The sequence below is a fragment of the Piliocolobus tephrosceles genome, chromosome 1 (genome assembly GCF_002776525.5).
Source record: "Piliocolobus tephrosceles isolate RC106 chromosome 1, ASM277652v3, whole genome shotgun sequence".
In the NCBI taxonomy this organism is placed as follows: domain Eukaryota; kingdom Metazoa; phylum Chordata; class Mammalia; order Primates; family Cercopithecidae; genus Piliocolobus; species Piliocolobus tephrosceles.
The window spans coordinates 84,960,365-84,984,244 of record NC_045434.1 but is presented as its reverse complement, the minus strand read 5'-3'; the positions used below and the strand labels follow the sequence as shown (position 1 = coordinate 84,984,244).

Genomic DNA, 23,880 nt, shown 5'->3' with positions numbered 1-23,880 from the left:
AAACTCAGTAACACAAAGATGTCAGTTCTCCCCAACTTGACCTACACATTTAATGCAATGCTGACCAAAATGCTATTGTATGTGTGCATGAGTATGTGTGTAAACAGACTGTAAAAAATCTGACTCTAAAATTCACAAAGATAAGTCAAGATGTTATTTGAAGAAGACCTTAGCTTGTGACAGCATTATGCCAGTTACTAAGAACAATCCTCATGGTACAGTAATTAAAATATCATGGTATCAGCACAAAAGTAGACAGGGTGGAGCAGAATGAGGAGTCCAGAAACAAACTCACACAGGTGAACGCATGGAATCTGAACAAAGTGGCACCCTGGATCAGTGGGGAAAGATGAACTTTCAGTGAATGGTGTTAGGGCAGCTAGTTATGTCAACCAGAAAACCACATCACACCATACAGGGACACCAACCCCAAGTAGATCAAAAATCTACAGAAGAAAGGTCCAGGCCAGGCACCGTGGCTCACACCTAGAATCCCAGCTCTCTGGGAGGCTAAGGCAGGGAGATTGCTTGTGCCCAAGAGTTCAAGACCAACCTAGACAACACGGCAAACCCCCGTCTCTACAAAAACTACAAAAATTAGCCAGGCATGGTGGTGCAATGCCTGTGGTCCCAGCCACTTGGGTGGCTGAGGTGGGAGAATTGCTTGAGCCCAGGAATTTAAGGCTGCAGTGAGCCATAATCGCGCCACTGCACTCCAACCTGGGTGACAGAGCGATACCCTCTCATTCATTCATTCATTAATAGAAAGGTATAACTACAGAAGTCTTAAAAGTTAGTATCATGAAATCAGGGCGGGGAAGGAATTTTTAAGCAAGGCACAAAAAGCACAAACCGTTAGAAAAATAAATAAAAGTTCACTGCATTGGAATTAAAAACTCCTGTCCCAAAAGACACCATAAAGAAAGTGAAAGACAAGCCTCACACTGACAGAAAATACAGGCAATACATAGAATTGACAAGGATACACAGATAACGCCTACAAAATCAGCAAGACGGACAAGGGACTTGGAAGGGCCTGCGACAGGAAAGGAATAGGTGTGGCCAATACACAGAGGGGGCTCAACCCATTCCCAGTCGGGACATTAAATCCAAGAGACGCCTCTGCTGACGCGTCCACCTGGCACCCGGGCCGCAGGCCATGTGTCCACAGGCCATGTGCCCGCAGGCCGTGTGCCCGCAGGCTGTGTGTCCGCAGGAGGAATGCAAACCCTCACCTCTTGGAATCCCCTCGCAGTGGGACAGCCCACCCAGGCTCAGCCAGCTCTCCATTCTCTGCAGCAGAATGCTTACTGGGGCCTGCAGGGAAAAAAGCGTCATTTTCTTCCGCTAAGGACAGTTTCTGAACAGTACCCCTGCCCTGACCCACAGTGGAAGACTGCAGACCCAGCACCCTATGGGCCCCTACCCGGGGGTCCTTCCTGGGCTGGTTGGATTTGGCCTCAAGTACGTTGCGACGCTGTGAGGAGGGCCAGTTGCAACACTGTCAGTGACTGCTTGAAAACAGAATGAACTCTCTGTCCACCCAGGTGATGTGAGCAGCACTTCTCACAATGGACACGAGGTGGAAGCAGCCCAGGCATCAGATGAATGGATAAACAAAATGACACGCAATCTGATCTCAAAACGGGCAAACGACTCAAATAAACACTTCTTCAGAGAAAACACACAACCAACCAAAAAGTACATGGGAAGGTGCTCAACATAATAACTAGAGAAATGCAAATCAAACCACAATGAGAAATTACCTTGTACCAGGTCGGGCACAGTGGCTCACGCCTGTAATACCAACACTTTGGGAGGCTGAGGCAGGTGAGCTTGAGCTCAGAAGTTTGAGACCAGCCTGGCCACATGGTGAAACCCCATCTCTACTAAAAATACAAAAATTAGCCATGCATGGTGGTGCACGCCTGTAATCCCAGATAGTCGGGAGGCTGAGGCAGGAACCTGGGAGGCAGAGGTTGCACTCCAGCCTGGGCGATAGTGTGAGACCCAGGCTCAAAAGAGTAATAATAATAAAATAAAATAAAATAAAAGAGAAATTACCTCATATCCATTAGGATGTCCAGCATCCAAAAGCAGAAAATAACAAGTGTTGGCAAGGATGTGGAGAAACGGGAATGCTTGTACACTGTTGCTGGGAATGTAAAATGCTGCAGCTATCATGAAAAACAGGATGGAGGTTCCTCAAAAAATGACACACAAAACTCCCACATAATCCAGCCATTTCACTTCTGGATAGATACCCAGAGGAATTTCATTTTATTTTTGTAGTGATGGGGGTCTTACTATGCTGCCTGGGCTGGTCTCAAACTCCTGGCCTCAAGTGGTCTGCCCATCTCAGCCTCCCAAAGCATTGGGATTACACGTGTGAGCCAACATGCCCAGCCTTGCCCAGAAGAATGGAAAGCAGGGTCTTGAAGAGATATTTACACACCCATGTTTACAGCACCACTATTCACAGTAACCAAAGGTGGAAATAACCCACGTGTTTACCCACAGATGAATGGATAAACACAATCCGGGCCATCCACATGATGGAATACTTGAAAAGGAAGGAGATGGTGACACAGGCTATAACAACAACATGCTGAATGAAATGCAGCAGACACAAAAGGACAAATCCCATGTGATTCCACTCATAAGAGGCCCCTGGAGTCGTCACAGTCACGGGGCAGAAGAGAGAATGGTGGTTCCAGGGGCTGAGGAGGGTATGGGGAGTTGGCGTTTGATGGGAACAGTTTCAGCCTGGGAAGACAAAGGAGGTCTAGAGATGGGTGGTGGCTGCACAACCACGTGAATGTACTGAATACCACTGAATGAGACATTTAAACATGGTTTAAAAGGGTACTTTTTGTGTGTATTTCACCATAATATTTAAAATAAAAATTTTTTAAATTCATTTCTCATATTTCATCAATTCTGAGAACCCTTCTTCCTGCATTCCAGCCAGGCACATGGGACACGCCTCTGTTAAATGCCACCCCATGGTCACCATTGGACACAGAGGGCTCCGTTCTCAAGGGCACTGGGGTGTCCCCACCCAGAGGCCACCTCAAGTGACCCCAAGTGAGCTGAGACCACAAAGCTGGGCTCTGACTTGCAGGGACTCTTCAAGAGAACGTGGCTGCTCCCTGGTGACCACAGCCTCAGAAATGCAGCCAAATGCCTGGGACTCATGTCCAGGACTCATGCCCGGGAAGCCCATCCTGTTGTATCACAGCAAAATGAACCAGAGAAGCCGCTGGTTCAGAAGACGCTGCTCTGAGATTTCTCAGAAGGGTCAGGGGAGGAAGGTCAGGGCTCACAGTAAATTAATTCTCCCAGCTGTAACTATTGGTCCTCTGCTGAACCATGGCCATGCCTGTTATTGTCCCTGATCTGAATGCTGGGTGATCATGCCCACACTGCCTGGGCCCCACAGGTTGGCTCTCCCAATGCAGAAATAATAAGCAGGGCCATGAGGCATGAGGACCAACTCTGGGGCACGTGGCCAGGACATAGGCCACAGGGATCCAGAGGACGTCCTGAGAGTTGTCGAAGCCCTGTGGCACTCCAGTTCAGCCACGGCCACACAGCCCCAGTCTTTTCTTACCTAAAGACCAAAATATGGTCACACAGGGGCTCTGTTGGCAAGGACCCCATAGGGATGCTGCCTATCTGGTAGCACTTCAAGAATCGGAGCCTAAAAGAAAAGGAAGACCATGTCATGAATCTTGGGATTCCACTGGGGCCACACGGGAGCCATGAGGGGCCATGACTATCGCCCATTTCACAGAATAAGCCAGTGCTCCCCAAAAGGATCTACACACTTAATTCAATTCCTATCACAATTCCAGCAAGGGTTTTCATGGATATAGACAAGCTACTTCTAGAACTTATATGGAAAGGCACAGGCACAGCAGTTGCTAAAACTATTTATTTTTTTGTTTCTAGGTTTTTTGTTTGTTTGTTTTTCCTGAGGCAGGGTCTCACTCTGTCACCCAGGCTGGAGTGTAGTGGCGCAATCTTGGCTCACTGCAGCCTTGACCTCCCAAGCTCAAGCGATTCTCCCACCTCAGCCTCCTAAGAAGCTGGGACTACAGGTGTTTGCCACCATGCCAGGCGAATTTTTATTGTTTTTGTTGTATTCTTTTTGTAGAGATGGAGTCTCATTATGTTGGCCAGGCTGCTCTTGAACTCCTGGGCTCAAGCAATCTATCTGCCTCAGCCTCCCAAAATGCTGGGGTTACAGGTGTGAGCTACCACCACCCCCAGCAGCTAAAATCATCTTGAAAGAAAAGAAGGAAGTGGGAGGAATTGCTGTACCTGCTGGTGAGTCTTTCTACCGTACACAGCCACAGAAACAGGGCAGTGTGGCATCCACTGAGGGACAGACACACACATCAATGGGACAGAATAGAGGCCAGAAAAAGCCCCCTCAAATATGCAAGACTGATTCCTTTCTGTAAAGGTGCAGCTCCAATGCAGTGGAGAAGGGCAGCCCTTTTAACAAATGGTGCCAGAGCAACTAAACAGTCACAAAAGGGAAAAAGTGAACCTCAGCCTAAACCTTGCACCTTATACAAAAATTATCTCCACATGAAGCATGGCCAACAGCAAACAATCTGAAAAAGAAATCAAGAAAACAATCCCATGGATGATAACAGCTACAAAGAACATAACATACTTAGGAACTGATTTTACCAAAGTGAAAGATCTATACAAGGAAAACTATAAAACACTGACGAAAGAAACTGAAGGGGATACCAAATAATGGGAAGATACTCCCTGATGATGGATTGGAAGAATTAATATTGTTAAAATGACAGTACTAGCCCAAACAATTTACAGATTTGATGCAATCCCTATCAAAATACCAATGACATTCTGCACAGAAATAGAAAAAAAATCTTAAAATTTATATGGAACCACAAAACACCCAGTTAAAGACCCAGGGTAGCCAAAGCTATCCTAAGAAAAAAAACAAAACTGGAGGCATCACATTACCAGACTTCAAACTATACTACAGAGTTATAGTAATCAAAACAGCATGGTACTGGCATAAAAACAGACACACAGGCCAATGAAACAGAATAGAAAACCCACATAGAAATCCAACCACTTACAACCAACTCACCTTTGACAAAGGTGTCAAGAACATACACTGGGCCAGGCGTGGTGGCTCAAGCCTGTAATCCCAGCACTTTGGGAGGCCGAGGCGGGCGAATCACGAGGTCAGGAGATCGAGACCATCCTGGCTAACACGGTGAAACCCCGTCTCTACTAAAAATACAAAAAACTAGCTGGGTGAGGTGGCGGGCGCCTGTAGTCCCAGCTACTCGGGAGGCTGAAGCAGGAGAATGGCGTAAACCCAGGAGGCAGAGCTTGCAGTGAGCCGAGATCGCGCCACTACACTCCAGCCTGGGTGACAGAGCAAGACTCCATCTCAAAAAAAAAAAAAAAAAAATAACATACACTGGGGAAAAGACAGTCTCTTCAATAAATGGTGCTAGGAAAACTGGATATCCAGGAAAACTGGATATCCATATGCAGAAAATGAAACTAGACCCCTGTCTCTCACCATATACAAAAATCAACTCAAAATGGATTAAAGACTTAATGTAAGAACTGAAATTATGAAACTGCTAGAAGAAAACATTGGAGAAACTCTGCAGGACATTGGTGTGGGCAAATGTTTCCTGTGTAAGATCTCAAAAGCACAGGCAACCAAAAGCAAACACGAAGCTAAAAAGCTTCTGCACAGTGAAGAAAACAAAATGAAGAGACAACCCACAGAATGGGAGAAAATATTTGCAAACTACCCATCAGACAAGGGAGTAATAATCAGAATATATAAGAAGCTCAAACAACTCAACAGGAAAAAAATACAGTAATCTGATTTAAAAATGGGATTCAAATAGACATTCTTCAAAAGAAGACATACAAATGATCAATAGGTTTACAGAAAAATATTCAACATCACTGATCATCAGAAAAATGCACATCAAAACTATACTGAAGTATCATCTCACTGCAGTGAAAATGGCTTATATCTAAAAATATGGTACTTATACACAGTATTATATACACATTATAAAGAAAATATAATCCCAGCACTTTGGGAGGCCGAGGTGGATCACCTGAGGTCAGAAGTTCAAGACCACCAGGGCCAACATGGTGACACCCTACCTTTACTAAAAATACAAAATTAGCTGGGCATGGTGACAGGTGCCTGTAATCCCAGCTACTCGGGAGGCTGAGGTAGAATTACTTGAACCCAGGAGGTGGAGGTTGCAGTGAGCCGAGATCGCGCCATTGCACTCCAGCCTGGATGACAGAGTCAGCCTCCAGGTCAAACAAAAAGAAAATATGGTACTTATACTCAGTGGATGTATACTACATTATTCACTCATAAAAAAAGAAGGAAATCCTATCACCGGCAGCAACATGAATGGAACTGGAGGTCTTTTTTTTTTTTTGAGACAAGAGTCTCACTCTGTCACCCAAGCTGTAGTAGTACAGTGAGCCAAGATCGTGCCACTGCAGTCGCACGATCTCGGCTTACTGTAACCTCCACCTCCCAGGTTCAAGTGATCATCCTGCCTCAGCCTCCCAAGCAGCTGGGATCACAGGCGTGTGCCACCACGCCCAGCTAATTTTTTTGTATTTAGTAGAGATGGGGTTTCACCCTGTTAGCCAGGATGGTCTCCATCTCCTGACCTCATGATCTGCCCAACTCAGCCTCCCAAAGTGCTGGGATTACAGGCATGAGCCACTGTGCCTGGCCTGCAACTGGAGGTCTTTATGTTGAGTGAAATAAGCCAGGCACAGAAAGACAATTTCATGCGTTCTCGATTTCATATGGGAGCTGAAACAGTGGACCTAATGGAGATGGAGAGGACTGGTGGGTCCCAGAAGCCAGGGAGGGTGGGGAGGTAGAAATAAGATAAGTTGATTAATGGGTACAAATACTTGGTTTGACAGAATAAGACCTACTGTTTCAGAGAGCAGTAGGGTGACTGTAGTTTACAATAATTGATTGTACATTTCCAAATAGCTAGAAGAGAGTAATTCAAATGTTTCTAGCATAAAGGCAAATGGTGAAGGTGATGAAGACACCCCAAGTATACTAGTTTGATCTCTACAACTTGTATGAATGTATTAAATTATCACATGTACCCCAAAAATATGCATCAACTGAAGAAAAAAAAAGATCACAGGCTTAAACGGAAAATATAAAACTACAAACTTGTAGAGAAAACATAGAAGGGGCTGGGTGCACTAGCTTACGCCTATAATCCCAGCACTTTGGGGAGGCCGAGACGGGCGGATCACCTGAGGTCAGGAGTTTGAGACTAGCCTGTCCAACATGGTGAAACCCCATCTCTACTAAAAATACAAAACAAGCCGGGCCGTGGTGGTGGGCACCTGTAATCCCAACTACTCGGGAGGCTGAGGCAGGAGAATTGCTTGAACCCAGGAGGCGGAAGTTGCAGTGAGCCGAAAGCACGCGCCATTGTACTCCAGCCTGGGCAACAAGAGCCAGACTCCATCTCAAAAACAGAAGACAATGGCCAGAATCTAGGCCTAGGCAAAGAGTTCTTAAAGCCGACACCTAAAGCATGATCCATAAAGGGGAAATTTAATCAATTGGACCTCATCAAAATGTTAATAGCATTTGCTCTGTGAAAGCCGCAATAAAGAGGACTAGAGGGCATCCTGCCGACGGGAATATTGCAACCCAGACACCGTCTCCCATTGTCATTTGTGCATTCTGTTCAATAAAATATATTTGTAACCCCGAAATTAATCCTCTGGGAGTGGTCAGAGTCATCTGCGGACTTTGGCAGCAGTGAGAACCTCTGCGTGGCCCGGCACACTCCTTCCCAGCTCGGGTGGAGAAGGCTGCACCCTGCCTGTGGTTTTTGGCTTATTGTGAAGCACCATTTCATGGTCTATTTAGTGCCACATTTTCCACGTTTGTGCTTTGTGCTTTTTGTGGGTGATTTCGCATTTAAAGGCATCTCCCAGCACAATGCTGAAGTGCCGTCTGGCGTCCCAGGTGCAGGAGGGCCATGACATGTCTCCTGAAGATTGTGTAAGATAAGCATGAGTTACAGTGCCCCCAGGCCGTGAGCACATGAATGCACCAGCAATCTGTATTAAACCAGGTGTCTTCAAACAAAACACACCTAAAGCAAGGCTATGCATTGACTAGGTGATTAAATGTGACCAGAGGCTCCCAGGAGCCTTGCCAGTATTTCTCTGCTGAATGATGGATAAGAATTTGCTACTTTGGCAATCCGGATGACTTCACGGATGTAACTACTGCCAAATAATGAGAATCGACTGGATCTGACATATGGTATCACAGTATCTACTGAGGCCAGGTGTGGGGTCTCACTCCTGTGATCCCAGCACTTTGGGAGGCCAAAGTGAGAAGGCTGTCTGAGCCTAGGAGTTCAAGACCAGCCTGGGCAACAGAGTGAGACCCCATCTCTACAAAATCAAAAATTAGCGGGGTGTGGCACCTCATACCTGTAGTCCCAGCTACTCGGGAGGATCACTTGACCCCAGGAGGTTGAGGCTGCAGTGAGCCAAGATCACACCACTGCACTCCAGCCTAGGCAACAGAGCCAGACCCTGTCTCAAAAAAATAAAGAAATAAAAAAGACATGCTAAACAGCGAGAATTAAATGAACAATCCAATTAGAAAGTGGGCCAAAATTGGCCAGGCGCAGTGGTTTGCGCCTATAATCCCAGCACTTTGGGAGGTCCAGGCGGGTGGATCACCTGAGGTTAGCAGTTCGAGACCAGCCTGGCCAACATGGCAAAACCCAGTCTCTACTAAAAACACAAAATTAGCCAGGTGTGGTGGCAGGTGCTTGTAGTTCCAGCTACTTGGGAGGCTGAGGCAGGAGAATCACTTGATCCTGGGAGATGGAGGTTGTACTGAGCTGAGATTGTGCCACTGCACTCCAGCCTGGGTGACAGAGCAAGACTCCATCTCAAAAAAAAAAAAAAGAAAAAGAAAAAGAAAAAAAAAAAGAGAGAATGGGCAAAAAACATTTCACCAAAGAGGATGTACAGATGGCAAGTAAGCACATGTAAAGGTGTTCGACGACACTGGCCATCAAGGCAATATAAAATGAAATCACAGCATGAGGTCACTACAGTTATATCAGAATGGGGAGAACAAAAAGCAGTGACCGCCCCATGTGCTGGGGAGGATGTGGAGAAACCAGGTCACTCACACTGCTGGTGGAAGGTGAAACGGGACTGACACTCTGGAAAGCATCTGGGCAGTTTTTTACAAAACAAAACAGGCAGTTACTGTATGGCCAGGCAATCACACTTCCAGGCCCAGAGAAATGAAAACACACATTCACACAGTAAATTGACCATGAATATTTATGGCAGTTTTAGGTGTAACAGCAACAATTGCAAACAACCCATGTGTCTTTCAATGCTGCCTCAACTGGCTTGGGCCACCAGCACACACTGATTTTCCCACAGTCCTGGAGGCAGGAGTCCGAGATCAAGGGGGCAGGACTGGTTCCTCCAAGGCCTCTCTCCGCAGCTGGCAGCCCCTGCCTTCTCCCCGTGCCCTCACATGGCCTTTCCTCCCTGTGTGCACCCCAGGGGTCTTTTTGTGTGTCCAGATTTCTTCTTTTTATCAGGACACTGTCAGATTAAATTAGGGCCCCCCCATGTGACCTTATTTTAACTTAATCACGTTTGTGAACATTGTGTCTACAGTCACATTCTGAGTCCCTGGGAATGATGGCTTCAGCCTATGACACTGTTGGGGGGACATGAGTCAGCCCAAAACAAATGGGCAGATGGGAAAACAGACGGGGCTCACACCCTAGGAAAAACAACTCAGAAATAAAAAGGAACAAACTACGCAACAGCTGGAAGAGAGCTCCAGGATATGTCCTTGTGCCAGAGGCGGCACCTGAATGACCCCACGGATATGACATTTCTTTTCTTTCTTTTTTTTTTTGGAGACAGAGTCTCACTCTGTCGCCCAGGCTGGAGTGCAGTGGCACGATCTTGGCTCACTGCAACCTCTGTCTCCCAGGTTCAAGCAATTCTCCTGCCTCAGCCTCCTGAGTAGCTGGGATTAGAGGCGTGTGCCACCACGCCCGGCTAATTTTTGTATATTTAGTAGAGACGGAGTTTCACTGTGCTGTCCAGGCTGGTCTTGAACTCCTGACCTCAAGTGATCTGCCCACCTCGGCCTCCCAAAGTGCTGGAATTACAAGCGTGAGCCACCGTGCACAGCTGGATATGACATTTCTGAGATGACAAAATTCTAGAAATGGAAGATGGGCTACAGTTGCCAGGGATTAGGGATAAGATGGCATCAGAGCCATGGGTGTGGCAGGGCCACATAGGGATCTTCCTGGGGATACAAAGTGAGATGGGCAGAGGCTGAGTAAGGCCATCGGATGGCATCGAAGTCCATGTCCTTGTGTGAGACTGTGGTGTTCTGCAAAGACTCACTGTTAGGAAAAGTTGGGCAGAAGGAACAAGGGATCGCTCTGTATTCTTTCTTACAACAACTATTATGGCAACAAAAGTTTCTCTTTTTTTTGAGACAAGGTCCCCCACTGGAATGCAGTGGTGCGATTGTAGAGCACTCCAGTCTTGACTTCCTGGGCTTAAGTGATCCTCCCACCACAGTCTCCCAAAGCGCTGTGATTAGGATTAGGGTTAGGTAGGGATTAGGAGGCATGAGCCACCATGTCCAGTGGGCAATAAAGTTTCAATTAAAAAACAACAATATCTGCAGCCCAGCACGAGCTCCTGAAAAGACCAGAAACACAATCAGCACACACCTGTCCACAGCTGGTGAGGCCAGAGGGCAGGTGTCCACCCCTTGGAGCCATTTTCCCCAAATGCCCTTCTCCAGCATGTCCGTGTGGCCCACACATCTGAGCTCCCAAATCCAGGACCCTCCAGACTGCCTACCCCCAGCTGGGCATCCAACCGCTATCCATACCTCCAGTGCCCTCATACGCCCCATCCCTGTCTCCACCTCAAACACTCCACCCACCACACACCCTGTCCCCCCCACACACCCCGTCCCCCCCACACACTCTGTCCCCCACACACACACCCCGTCCCCCACACACATCCCGTCCCCACCATACACAACCCATCCCCACCACACACCCCATCCCCACCACACCCCGTCCCCACCACACACACCCCATCCCCACCACACTCACCCTGTCCCCACCACACAGTCCCCACTACACCCCATCTCCACCACAAACACCCTGTCCCCACCACATACCCTGTCCCCACCACACACACCCTGTCCCCACCACACACAGTCCCCACCACACACACCCTGTCCCCACCACACAAATCCCGTCCAGCTTTCCTGCTTCATTTTTCACCATAGAGCCCGTAGCAATAAAATATACCGTGTATTTTATTTTCATTGGCTGTAAGCATTCAATACACGGTTGAACGAATGAAGAAATGAATGAATCAATGAAAGATGGACCAGAGCTCAGCCATCTCCCAGTTTTTTTGTCCCTGAGAACTTCTCACTGTGAGAGAGTCTGACATAAAACAAAATGTATTAAGTAATCCTTCATTTCTCCCACAAATGCCAGTGTGCACAAACTAAGCTAGCATCATTGCCAGGGAAATGAAAGACAGGGACACTGGAGATGGCCAGGTGCCCACAGCCCAGTCACAGTCCTAGCTTGGGCTCCCTGCCCCAGGGTTGGCACATGGAGCACTGCCCTGGGTCTCCACAGCCCATAGCCAGACAGACCCTTCTCCTCACTTTTCCCAAATCAAGGCGTTCACCCAAGATGTTCAAAACTTAAACACTAAATCTCTAAATGGAAACTAAGAAGACCGACAGCACCAAGTGCTGTCGAGGACGCAGGACGACAGAAACCTGGCACATTTCTGGTGGAAATGTAAATGCTGCACTCATTCTGGGAAAATGTCTGGCAGTTCCTAGCAACACTGAGCTTTCCTGCCCTGTGGCCCAGAGTTCCACCCCAGGGGTTTACCAGAAAGACTGGAAAATGTATGTACACACAATCTGTGCAAGTATGGAGATGCAGAGACCCCTGAATGAGAACAGGCAAACACTCCTTATTCCCAGATTGCTAAAGCAAGGGAATCAGCCACCATCACTCATATTGGGTGGAGATGCCCAGGCTGGCAGAGGAGTGGGAGAGCTTCCAGATGAGACAGGGACAGCTCCAGGTGAGGTCTGATGGAGTCTGTGGCCTGGGGAGCTGGAGGCAGCTCACAGGAGTGGGCCTCCCATGGGATTGGTAAAGGAAGTGTCTGCCTCCATTTGTGCTGCTACAAGAGAATACCTGAAGCTGACTCATTTATAAGGAACAGAAGTTTATTGGCTCACAGTTCTGGAGATCGGCAAGTCCAAGGTTCAGGAACTGGCAGACTTGGGAATTCTGCCTCCAAGATGGTGCTGGAGGGCAAGAGAGACACAAGTGGGCTAAACTCACCCTTTCATAACATTAACTCCACCCTTGAGAGTGGAGCCCTCACAGCCCAATCACCTCTTACAGGCCTCATCTCTTAACACTGTTAGAATGGCAATTCAATTTCAACATGAAGTTGGCACAGTGCCTCATGCCCCAATCCCAGCTACTTGCGGACAGGAGTTGAAGACTAGCATTTAAAAACAAAAAATTTTAAAAATTAGCATGCCCCTGTGGTCCCAGCTACTCAGGAAGTGGAGGTGGGAAGATCACCTGAGCCCAGAAATTCAAGACCAGCCTGGGCAATGTAGTGAGACCCCCATTTCTACAAAAAGTTAAAAAAAGAAAAGAAAAGAAAAAATTAGTCAAGTGTGATGACTCACACCTGTAGTTCCTGCTACTCACGAGGCTGAGGCAGGAGGATCACCTGAGCCCAGGAGGTTGAGGCTGTAGTGAGCTGTGTTTATGCCACTCCACTTCAGCCTGGGCAAGAGTGAGACCCTGTCTCAAAAAAAAAATACCTCCCAACTACAATTGTGAGTTTGTTCGTTTCTCCTTGAAGGACTGGCTTTTAAATTCCATGGTCTTCCCTCTATAGTTTGGAAGATACATTTCCATTCTTTTAGAGATTATCTGAAAACTTTGATAAGCCTAGTAACAGATGCTGAAGTCAGTGTCCATGCCCTCCTTCCGACCAGTAGAAGGACTATAGAACACTGTAGGTTTGCGCACCTCTCTCCCAACTCACGTGTGGCATCTTTTTTATAAACTCCAAAAGTAGGCATTCTAAGTAGAAGCTTCTAGATGTGGTGTTTTAGACATGCCCACAAATCTACCCTCCTGCCTATTCATTCCTTCTTCCATCACCAGCTTCCCCACAGGATCCCTTGCCAGAAGCCCAGACATGCCTTAGACGCTTTAGGCTCTGCTGGCAGCAAACTCAGGAGCGAGGGCAGTTTCCTGGTATGAAAATGCCTTTAGTTCTCTTTTTTTTTCTTTTTTGAGACAGAGTCTCATTCTATTGCCCAGACTGGAGTGCAATGGCACAATCTTGGCTCACTGCAACCTCTGCCTCCTGGGTCCAAGCGATTCTCCTGCCTCAGCCTCCCGAGTAGCTGGGATTACAGGCATATGCCACCATGCCCAGCTAATTTTTGTGTTTTTAGTAGAGACAGGGTTTCACCATGTTGGTCAGGCTGGTCTTGAACTCCAGACCTCAGGTGATCCACCTGCCTCAGTCTCCCAAAGTGCTGGGAATACAGACACGAGCCACTGTGCCTGGCCCCTCATTCTTGAAAGATGGATTTTTCTGGGTACACAATTCTAGGCTATCACTATTTTCTCCCAGGACTTTGAAGATACTATTTACTTTCTTTCTGGCTTCCACTGTTGCTTTTAATAAACCACTTATTTTCTTCTTTCCAGATAATCTCTTTCTTTTCTGCTTTCTTCCAAGATCTCTGTCATGAGGTTCTGTACTTTCACCAAGACATGACTGTTTGGTAGAGCTTCTTAACTATGCCGCTTGGGAGCCACTGGATTCCTGAACCTAAGGAGCAGGGGCTCCTGTCGGTTTGGGAAAGTTCTCAGCTGTATTTCTCTGAATACTTGCCTCCACCCCATATTCTCTTTCCTCTCCTTTTGGAATTACTCGTCAATTGCGGATGCCATACTAAATTCTCCGTCTTCTTGTCTCTTATCCCATCTTATATTTTCCAGCTCTCTTTCTGTGCTGCACTTTGGGGTCATTTCTTCAAACAGTTCCCAACTCTTCAGGAAACACACCATGGATTATTTTTTAGAATATTCTATTTTTATTTCAACAAGTTCTCTTTTTAATCTGCTTGATCATTTTTATAGTCTCGTGCTTCCTGTGCATAAATTGTTTTCTTTAAATATATTAAACATCCTCATTCCATGTGATGTGTCTGCTTACTCTAGGATCAGAATATTGGTGTGTGTACTTCTGTATGTCTTTCTGCTGGGCCTTGTTTATGGTACTGTGTGTGTGTGTGTGTGTGTGTGTGTGTGTGTGTGTGTGTGTGTTTACAATTTCTTTCCTGTACCTTAGGATGTTTGATATCTTAAAAAAAAAAAAAAAAAAAAAAAACTTTCTCTGTTTTAAGGCAGTCTCATTTAAAAAAAAAAAAAAAAAATTCACCTTCTGGCTGGGAGACTGCCCCTCCCAGACCAGCCAATCCTTACAGATAAAGGCCCAGCTGGGTACACGCCTCTGTGATGCAACCTCATCAGTCCAGAGCCCACCTCTATCTAGCCAGAGCACTCAGGCAGCCAGGGACCACTTCTACAGCTTGGAGCCCATGGAAATCACTCCAGCTCACCGGCCGCACACCTGCCCTACCTTGCCTTTCCTGGGGAAGCGCCAGGAAAGGTCTGGCAGAAGCTCTCCTGGGCTCCTGCCTCTCCTCTCAGGCTGCACTTGACTGACCGTCTCATACAAGAACACAGAACAGGGAGCTTGTCTCCTTGGGGATTAGATGATGATGATGATGATGATGATGATGATGATTTTACAATGAACGTATGTATACTTCTTAGGATGTTTTCTACCAAAGGCCTGATTTGGAGGTGGGTTTCTCACATTTTCTACACTGTCTGCTGGGCTCTGGAAATACTACCAACTGCAACTTCTCTTCTTTTTTTTTCTTTCTTTGTTTTAAGACAGGGTCTTGCTCTGTTGCCCAGGCTGGAGTGCAGTGGCACAATCACAGCTCACTGCAGCCTCAACCTCCTGGGCTCCACCATGCCTGGCTAACTTTTTTTTTTTTTTAAGAGACAGAGTCTTGATATGTTGCCCAGGCTGCTCTCAAACTCCTGGGCTCAAGCAATCCTCCTGTCTCAGCCTCCCAAAGATCACTGGCATGAGCCACCATACCCAACCTTATCTGGCTTTGAAAAGAAAATAAAAGCATGCTTTCTTAAAGATGCACTATACACTGTGTTAAGTAAAACAACTCAGAAACAGAGTCAAACACCACATGTCCTGACTCATAAGCAGGAGCTGCCCAACAGGCAATGTGGGCTCAGAAAGTGGAAGGCAGAAGGCGGACATGAGGGACTCTAATGAGGGGTGGCAGGAGAGGTGAAGGTAAGAAGCCCAGACTGCACCACCATGCACTATACCCACATACCACAACTGTACCTTATGCCTTGAATTCACACACACACACACACATGCACGCGCTAACTTCCTATGTTTTTACAACACAAACTAAAGCAGACAGAAGAGCAGTATGCAGTTTTGGAGCGGCTGCACCAGCTCTCAGCAAATCCCAGTGTTCCTGAACGCAAAGCTCTGACCCTGCTGATGCGCTTTAGGGCCTGCTTCCAAGGTCCTAAAGGCCAGGCCTTTCTGAGAGGATTAAGGACATTTTGGTGAAAACTGATTTGGTTTGTATGACAGAGGGGCTCTTTTGTTGACTGATACTTTCCTTTTTAAAGACACAGAAAAGGCAGGGCACAGTGGCTCACGCCTGTAATCGAGACCATCCTGGCCAACATGGTGAAACCCTGTCACTACTAAAAATACAAAAATTAGCCAGGCATGGGGCATGTGCCTGTAGTCCCAGCTACCCAGGAGGCTGAGGCAGGAAAATCACTGGAACCTGGGAGGCGGAGCTTGCAGTGAGCCGAGATCGTGCCACTGCACTCCAGCCTGGGCAACAGAGCAAGACTCCATCTCAAAAAGAAATGAAAAAAAAAACGACACAGAAGAACACGGAATGTGTTTGATATGAACCAAGTATTTTGAGATCCTGACACCTGCAGAGACCTGAAGACACTGAGGGGGCACAGGATGGCTCAGGCAGCACCTCACTCTGGAGTGGCGTGCTTCCTTCCTGGCTCACCACCTGGCCACACCCATGGGACAGGCTAGGATGCTCCCAGATGCTGCAGCACTCAAGGAGGTCCTGCTGGGAACGCCAGGCAACCTCAGGCAGATGAGGGAGCCAGGGCACTTTGAGCTTGAGGCACAGACTCTCATTCCAGGGGTGCATGCCCCTCATGCAGGAGACACTAGCTCTTGGTGACACAGGCTACAGGCACCCACTCCTGGCTGAGCTGGAGAGAAAACTGGTCGGGAAGCTGATCAAATGTCTCCATGCCAGTTTAAAGCAGCAGCCGGTGGGGCTGGAAAGGTTGCAGGGATGCTGGTCTGGAATCCATCCTGCACTGGGGGCTTCCAGAGCATGACCTGTCCAAGAGGGGCTGAAGGCCACCAGCTCTCAGGACCCCAGGGGTCAGGGCCACCTAGTTGTTTCCTTGCCCACAGGAGAGCTTACCACAGCAGGTGGGACTGGACAACCTTCCTCTTCCCTTCAGCTGCAGCCACTTCCTCCTGTGCATCCACTCTACACCCTTCTCCGGGGTGATGGCAAACTACACTGCAGCTCAGAGCTGCCTTTAGACCCCGGCCCCAAAACCGCCATGGCTGAAGATTTCTAGAGAGCACCTGTGGCCCTCTAGGATAGCTGCACAGGCTCCCTGCCTGCTTGGCCCTCCGTGACCGCCTAAAGGTCCAGCTTGGCGGCCCAAATGCCTGCGCCCCAGGCCCCGTGCCCTGCAGCCGACAGCTCACAGCCATGGGGCTGTCCTTTGCAGACTCGGCACCCACACACCCAGCCTGGGCCTCTGAGGCCTCCCCTGCTGGCCTGCAGCCATGCCAAGTGCTTCATCTGGTAGGTCTAGGCATTCTCAAGGGACAGCTGTTCCCGGGGTCCAGTCAGCCAGATCCCAGAAACTAAGCCCCCGCCTCCCTCTCCCCCAAATGAAACCAGAGCTCCCAAGGGGCTGCTTGTGGCTCACTCTTTAATAGATGCCCTGAAACATGGAGCTCACACTTCAGTGGGAAGGGGGAAGCCAGTGGGTGAAGAGGAGGCTGCACCCCACAACTGACAGCAAGTCACTCTCACTGCAAACACAGGCTATGCCGAAACCCAGCACACACATGCAGAACTCTGCTCTGCTGGTTCCTGAGCCCTGTGCTGGCCCCACCCCACGCTCCTGGAGGGCTCTGAGGAGGAACAGAGGTGGGGAAACATGGACAATGGGCACAGCCTTCCACAAGCCTCCAGCATGGGATACCTGGTGGCTCAGCCCTGTGTGCTCCTCCATGCACAGAAACCCACATGCCACCTGATCCAATGTCCCAGACCCCTCTAGACCATGCACAAGCCCACCCTGAGACATGCTGGAAACAAGCACGGTGAAACAACTCCCAAAGCCCGAGCCCCAACCTGCAGACCCTGGACACCACCCAGCTTTCAGGCACAGGGACCAACCCCCCATGAGGCTCATGCAGGGCAGAGTGGGGTGCAAGGCACAGAAGCTGCCAGTGCTGGCCAGAGACACTGTCCCATCCTCCCAGACAACCCTGTGTGGAGCCACAATTGGGGCCCGGCGCCACCTGGAGCTCAGCACTCACACAGTGGGCTCCTCTGGGGCCACAGGAAGCCCAGCAAGAAAACAACCCACGTGCCTGGGGCCCTGGGGCCCTTGAGCATGGGCGGGGCCAGGCAGGGGGACTTTCCCAGATGGGAACCAGGGCTCCCATCCAGTAGGCACAGCAGACGGAATGGGAAGACCCCCGACAGAGGACAGAGGCCCCAGGTCCCAGCCTCCCCATCAGCCTGCACCAGCCAAGGCTTCGGGCTACTTGGAGACCGTAGGCCACCAGTCTGGCACAGATGCAGCTAAGGCCACCTGAGCACCCTCAGAGGCTCTGATGTGCAGAGGACCTTTGATCTTCTCTGACCACAGCAGGGCCAGCCCCACGTTGCCCTGGCCGGCCCTGAACTTGCCCACAGTCTGTCCTGATGCAGTCAGCACCGTGGCACCGGGGGTGATGCCACTGGCAGGAAGGGGGTCCAAGAACCTGACAGGGAAGAGGCGCTTGCGGATGACGCCCATGTGGTGGGTGCGGGCTGTCAGCTCCTGGCCGATGTAGCAGCCTTTGGTGAAGCTCACGCCATTCATGAAGGCCAGGTTGGACTCCAGCGGCAAGGCCACCCCAGGAGGCAAGTCTTCGACCCCCTCAGGAACGCCTGCAGGGATCAGAGGAGGGAAACCAGCGAGAACTGAACATCGTCTAGCCCCACCCATGCAACCCAGTACTGCACGCCCACCCTGCCCATACCTTGCAGGTATCGGTGCTGGTGATAATCCCACAGGTCCCCGAGCTGGCCCCCCGACACCACGGCTGGGCCTTCGTCCTGGGTGAGGAGCCGCCACCCCATGCATGCTGTTCGCGGGTCGCGGATGAGGATGGCAGCAGTCCCTGCACTCTCCTGCAGCGGTGTATTCCCGCAAGCCTCAGGGGAACTGGGCAACACCGCCCACACTCGCAGCTCGGGGTGCGGCTCCACCGTGACCTTCCGCCGGATCCTGTACAGCGCGAGGTGCTTCTGCAGCGCACCCTGCACGGAGCTGTCACACTCCAGGAGAAAGCCAGACACCTCCTCCGAGTGTTCCTGGAGCCTGCAGGGAGAGAGGCAGGGGTGCATGCCAGCTCACCAAATGCGTGGGCCAGAAAGGGCTGCATGACGGAGCTCGCCTTACCAGGGCAGAGGAGTATACCGTGGACCAACGAAAGGAGCCCTGCCCTCAGCCACAACGGACTGCACCTTCAAGGCAAGCGCCTGGGTCACCACAAGCAGGGAGCCACGCCCACAGCGAGCCACGCCCATAGCTACACCCGGCAGCACCTCCCAAGGCGCGCATCACAGCTAGATGCGAGCACCACGGAGACCAGCGCAGAGCGCCACGCCCACAGCAATGAGAGGATACGTGCAGACAATGCACATCAGGCCAGGCAGGGCACACCTGGACCAGCGCATGGAGATCCCTGCCCACAGCCACGTGGAGCTGCGCCTCCAGAGCTCTCCTCTAAGCAGGCAGAGACAAGCTCACAGGGGCCAGCGCAGACAGACCCCGTTTGCCCAGGGACTGGCAGAACTACAATAGCCTGCCCAAGGGCATCGTCTGGAGTAGTCCCAGAGCCTAGGGAAGAAATGACAACAGTCCACTGGATGCGGGAGCAGGGACGGGCAGGGTCCCGCAGACAAACGGTATGCACAGCCACTGAGAACCAGACCTGCCTGTTGCAGCCCAGGGAAGCCATCGAGGAGCCCAAGGGTCCTCAGGTGGGCAAGAGGGAGGAGTGAGGAGCCCAGGAGGAGGTCAGGGAGGTACAACATGCCTGAGGACCACTCTGCCCATTTCCACCACCTGCCTCCCCAAGTCAAGTCTCAGAACCCTACCCCAGAGCCATTCTGACCTGCACTCCAGGCAGCCCTCCTCAGAGGATTTGGGGCAGGCACCACACGAATGACCCCTGACCAGATGGATGGTGGGGAGAAGAGAGGCCCGGGCAGTGTGGGGCATGTCAGGTGGGGGGCACTAAGTGGAGACACCTCGGGTGCAGCCACCTACATGGCTAGGGTTGATTGCAGGTGTGGACTGCACAAGGCTTCACAGACCCATGAGAGCTGAGACAGGGAGGTAATAAGACCCCCAGAGGGCCTGCCAGAGAGGAGCCCACAAGCTGGTGGCCCAGCCCCTTCCAGCCAGGAGAGGGCTCAGTCCTTGCCAGCTGCCCAGAGCTTCACGTGCCAAGCAGGGGCCTGCTGCCCTCATCTCTGCAGTCTCACTCTACCCTGTGGTCATGCCCACGTGCCAGCAGCCACAGAGAATGTTCACACTCATCACCCAGAACCAGTGGGCACAGGTCTTACTGAGGACCCTGATGGAGGGAGGGTCGGCATAGCCAGCTGTGACAGCCAGTGGAGCTGGCCCGCCCTCCAGGACAGTGGTCACACGACATCAAAAACAACACTGGCAAGGGAGGGGGACATACGTCATTTACACATGTGGGGCTAAGATGATGGGAGGAACAGCAAGGACAGCACAGAGGGGCAGCCGCAGGTGTGGTGCGAAAAGGTCACCACACCACCAGGGAAACACAGGCAATGTGTCCCAGACAAACGCAGTGGCGAACCCAAACACTGGCCAGCACGAGGAGAAATGAGGTCACTGGCATGCTGCTGGTGTGGAGCCAAAACGGGCGCCCCTCTGGAAGACAGGGTGCAAGTCCTCACAATACCAAACAAGCAACTACCCTGTGACCTGGCTCTCTCACTCCCGGGCATGGATCACTGAGAAATGAACACTGCAGCTCACACAAAACCTGCTGCAGTGAAAGCTCACAGCAGCCAGCTCTACTAGTAACGGCCAAAAGGGGAGACTCAAGGTGCCACCACACGACAGGGGACTTCTCAGCAAGAACAGGGAGCTGGAGATGGACAGAAGTGGGTGGATCTGACGGCACTATGGTGAGGGAAAAGGGTAAGGCCAAAAAATAACAGGCTGGTGCATCCATCTATGACACTCCTGAAGTGACACAATTTTACAACTGGAGAACAGGTTTCGGGGTGTTGGGGGTGCCCATTCAGGGGCAGGAGTAGGAAGCCACATGGGCCTGATCATGGCCACAGGTATTCGCACATTAGAAAATCACAGTTATACACATGCATGCACACACGCACAAAGTAAGACACACAAATCTGGAAACCCTAGATGTGCCCTGTGTGTGCAATCAGGGGAACTGGGGAGGGGTCTGTGCGATCTTCTCCCACAGGTGTTTTTTTTTGCAACTTCCTACGAATCTATAAGTATTTCAAAATAAGAAGTGGAAAAAACAAAAACAAAAACACCTGTGGGAGATGTTGGTGGGGGATGTTGATGATAGGGGAAGTTGTGGGGTAATATGGGAAATCTCTGCACATTCTGCTGTTTTGCTGAGAACCTAAAACTGCTATAAAAAGCAACTCCTATTAAAAGACAACAACCAAAAAACTATAGCTTCATCTGAAAGAAGGCACTACATCCAGGAAACAAGAATAGGGGGCTTTAAGGAAGCAAGGAGCTTCCCCTGCAGAGGTGTCCGAGCACTACAACAGGGAAGGCAGCAGGCAGTCCTTTCATCCCAGCCATCTGACATCAGCAAGTTTTTAACCACGTGCATGCATATTTGTATTTTTAAAGTCTGTATTAGGGTCAGCAGACAAAGATGGACTAAAACACAGGTGAGCAGGGGACCCGGGCAGAGGGACAGATGTGAGGTCATGGGCACAGGGTGCTGGGCACTGGACAGGCAGGGAGGAGCTGAGCAGCGCCAGGCAGAGTAGAGGGACAAAGTAAGGGGACTAGAGTGGAGCTGAGGGACCGCAGGTCCAGGGTCTAGTAAGCTGGGCACACAGGCACAGGGGAGGCCGCAGAGTCCTACAGGGCAAGGAAAGGAGCTGGGGCAGGACAGGCAGGGTAGGGCCAGGGTGCCCCATGGGTCCATCAGTCAAGAGTGGAGCCCAGAGAAGATTAAGCTGAAGACCCCTGCACTCTGAGGTGGGGCTGGCTCAGCTGCCTGCCTTGGCTGGAACTCCCACCCATGCTGAAATCCCCTGCTGCCCCCATCTGCTGAGCACTCCCTGGCCTCCCACAGGGTGGATGTCCTCACAGGACCCAGGTTCTGGGGTCAAGGGCACTTTCCAGCCCTCTGTGCCGGTGACTGTCTACCAAGCAGCTTCTCAGGACCAACTGAGCTGGGACATGACCCCCAGGCCCACCCCAACCCCTGCCACACCTGAAGACTGCCAGGAGACTAGCTGCAAAGGAGAGCCCTGGCCTGGGGAGCTTTCTCAGCCTCATCATTCTCCATGGTGGGGGCTGTCCAGATGCTGAGCAGCACCCCTTGCCTGTACCCCACCCCATCATGACAACCAAAAATATTTCCAGATACCGCTGAAGGGCACAGGGGACAGGGTTGCCAGGGAAAATACAGGGCACCTGGTTAAATCAGAATTTCACATCAACGACCAATGACTTTTTTTAGTGTACCCCAAATACCGCACAGGATGTACCTACAGATCATCTGTTGCTCGTCTGAGATGGACCTGGGTGTCTTGTGCTTTTGTTTGCTGAGCCCAGAAGCCCCAGTGGGAGTAAGGGTGCAGGAAGTGGAGGGAGGTCAGGGGTGGCTCTGGCCCAGCCAACTGAGAGAAAGGGTCACCTGACCATCAGACCCAAGAGTTTCCAGTCATGTTCAGGAAACCATTGCCCTGGGGCCCGGCCTGACTCCTTCCCTTCTCTCTCCTTCCTCCTTCCCAGGCCACCAGAGGCCTGACAAGTCTCTCCTGCCCCTCAGTGCCGGACAGACACGAGGCCACAGCTCTGACACTCTTGCACCTGCTGAGCCCTGCACTGAGTCCATATCCTTGCCCCAGCCAGATCACAGCAAGAGCACTGGACCACAATCCTACCTGCGACATGACCCTATAGCCTCTCTCTGTCTCCTACATGAAGAGAGATCAAAACCAACTGATAGAAAAGGACCCCAAGGAGGCCAGACATGGTGGCTCATGCCTGCAATCCCAACACTTTGCAAAGCTGAGGCAGGAGACTCGCCTGAGCCCAGGAGTTCAAGACCAGCCCGAGCAACATAGTGAGATCTCAACTACCTGTAGTCCTGGCTACTTGGGAGGCTGAGGTGGGAGGATCACTTGAGTCCAGGAGTTTGAAGGTACAGTGAGCTACAACTGTGCCACTGCACTCCAGCCTGGGCGACAAAGCAAGGTTCCATCTAAAAACAACAACAAAAAAAATGCCGGGTGCGGTGGCTCAAGCCTGTAATCCCAACACTTTGGGAGGCCGAGACAGGCAGATCACAAGGTCAGGAGATCGAGACCATCCTGGCTAACACGGTGAAACCCCGTTTCTACTAAAAAAATACAAAAAACTAGCCGGGTGTGGTGGCGGGTGCCTGTAGTCCCAGCTACTTGGGAGGCTGAGGCAGGAGAATGGCGTAAACCCAGGAGGCGGAGCTTGCAGTGAGCTGAGATCCAGCCACTGCACTCCAGCCTGGGCGACACAGCGAGAGTCTGTCTTAAAAAAGAAAAAAAAAAAAAATTAGCTGTCAAGCTATGAAAAAACATGGAGAAAGCTAAACGCATATTACTAAGTGAAGGACGCCAATGTGAAGAGGCTACAGATGCATGAGTCCAACTACAGGACATTCTGGAAAGTGTGAAACTATGGAGACACTGAAAACATCAGTGGTGGCCAGGAGTTATGGGAGATGGATGGATGGGCAGGGAACAGAGGATTTCAGGGCAGTGACACTACTGTATGTGATGCTACAATGGTGGACATGTGTCATCATACATTTGCCTAACTCATGAACGCACCAAGCCAAGAGTGACCCTCATGAAAACTATGCACTCCAAGTGATGATGGTACGTCAACAGAGGTTCATCAATTGCGGCAAAAACAGCACTTTGGTGGGGGATGTTGATGATAGGGGAAGTTGTGGGGTAATATGGGA

The 23,880-nt window shown here is 50.3% G+C and overlaps 1 protein-coding gene across 9 annotated transcripts in view; it reads right to left on the bottom strand.

Moving 5' to 3' along the window:
- IBA57 (iron-sulfur cluster assembly factor IBA57) overlaps window positions 1-23,880 on the bottom strand; it is a 33,266-nt gene that overhangs the window by 5,776 nt on the left and 3,610 nt on the right. For 2 of the 9 annotated variants that reach the window (XR_002729892.1, XR_002729893.2), the window contains exons 2-5: window positions 18,643-18,983; window positions 18,382-18,550; window positions 3,614-3,703; window positions 1,236-1,317 (exon numbers count right to left, since the gene is read on the bottom strand). Coding sequence is in view for 6 of the 9 variants with exons in the window: in XM_023203578.3 (XP_023059346.1) it covers window positions 18,159-18,550; window positions 18,643-18,983; window positions 19,065-19,192 (861 nt within the window). In the remaining 3 variants the exon portion in view is untranslated. Of the gene's footprint in view, window positions 1-1,235; window positions 1,318-3,613; window positions 3,704-10,167; window positions 10,813-12,403; window positions 12,473-17,298; window positions 18,551-18,642; window positions 18,984-19,064; window positions 22,986-23,880 lie in introns of those variants that run through there. The other 7 variants (XR_002729894.1, XM_023203575.1, XM_023203573.1 and 4 more) reach the window with 7 other exon arrangements.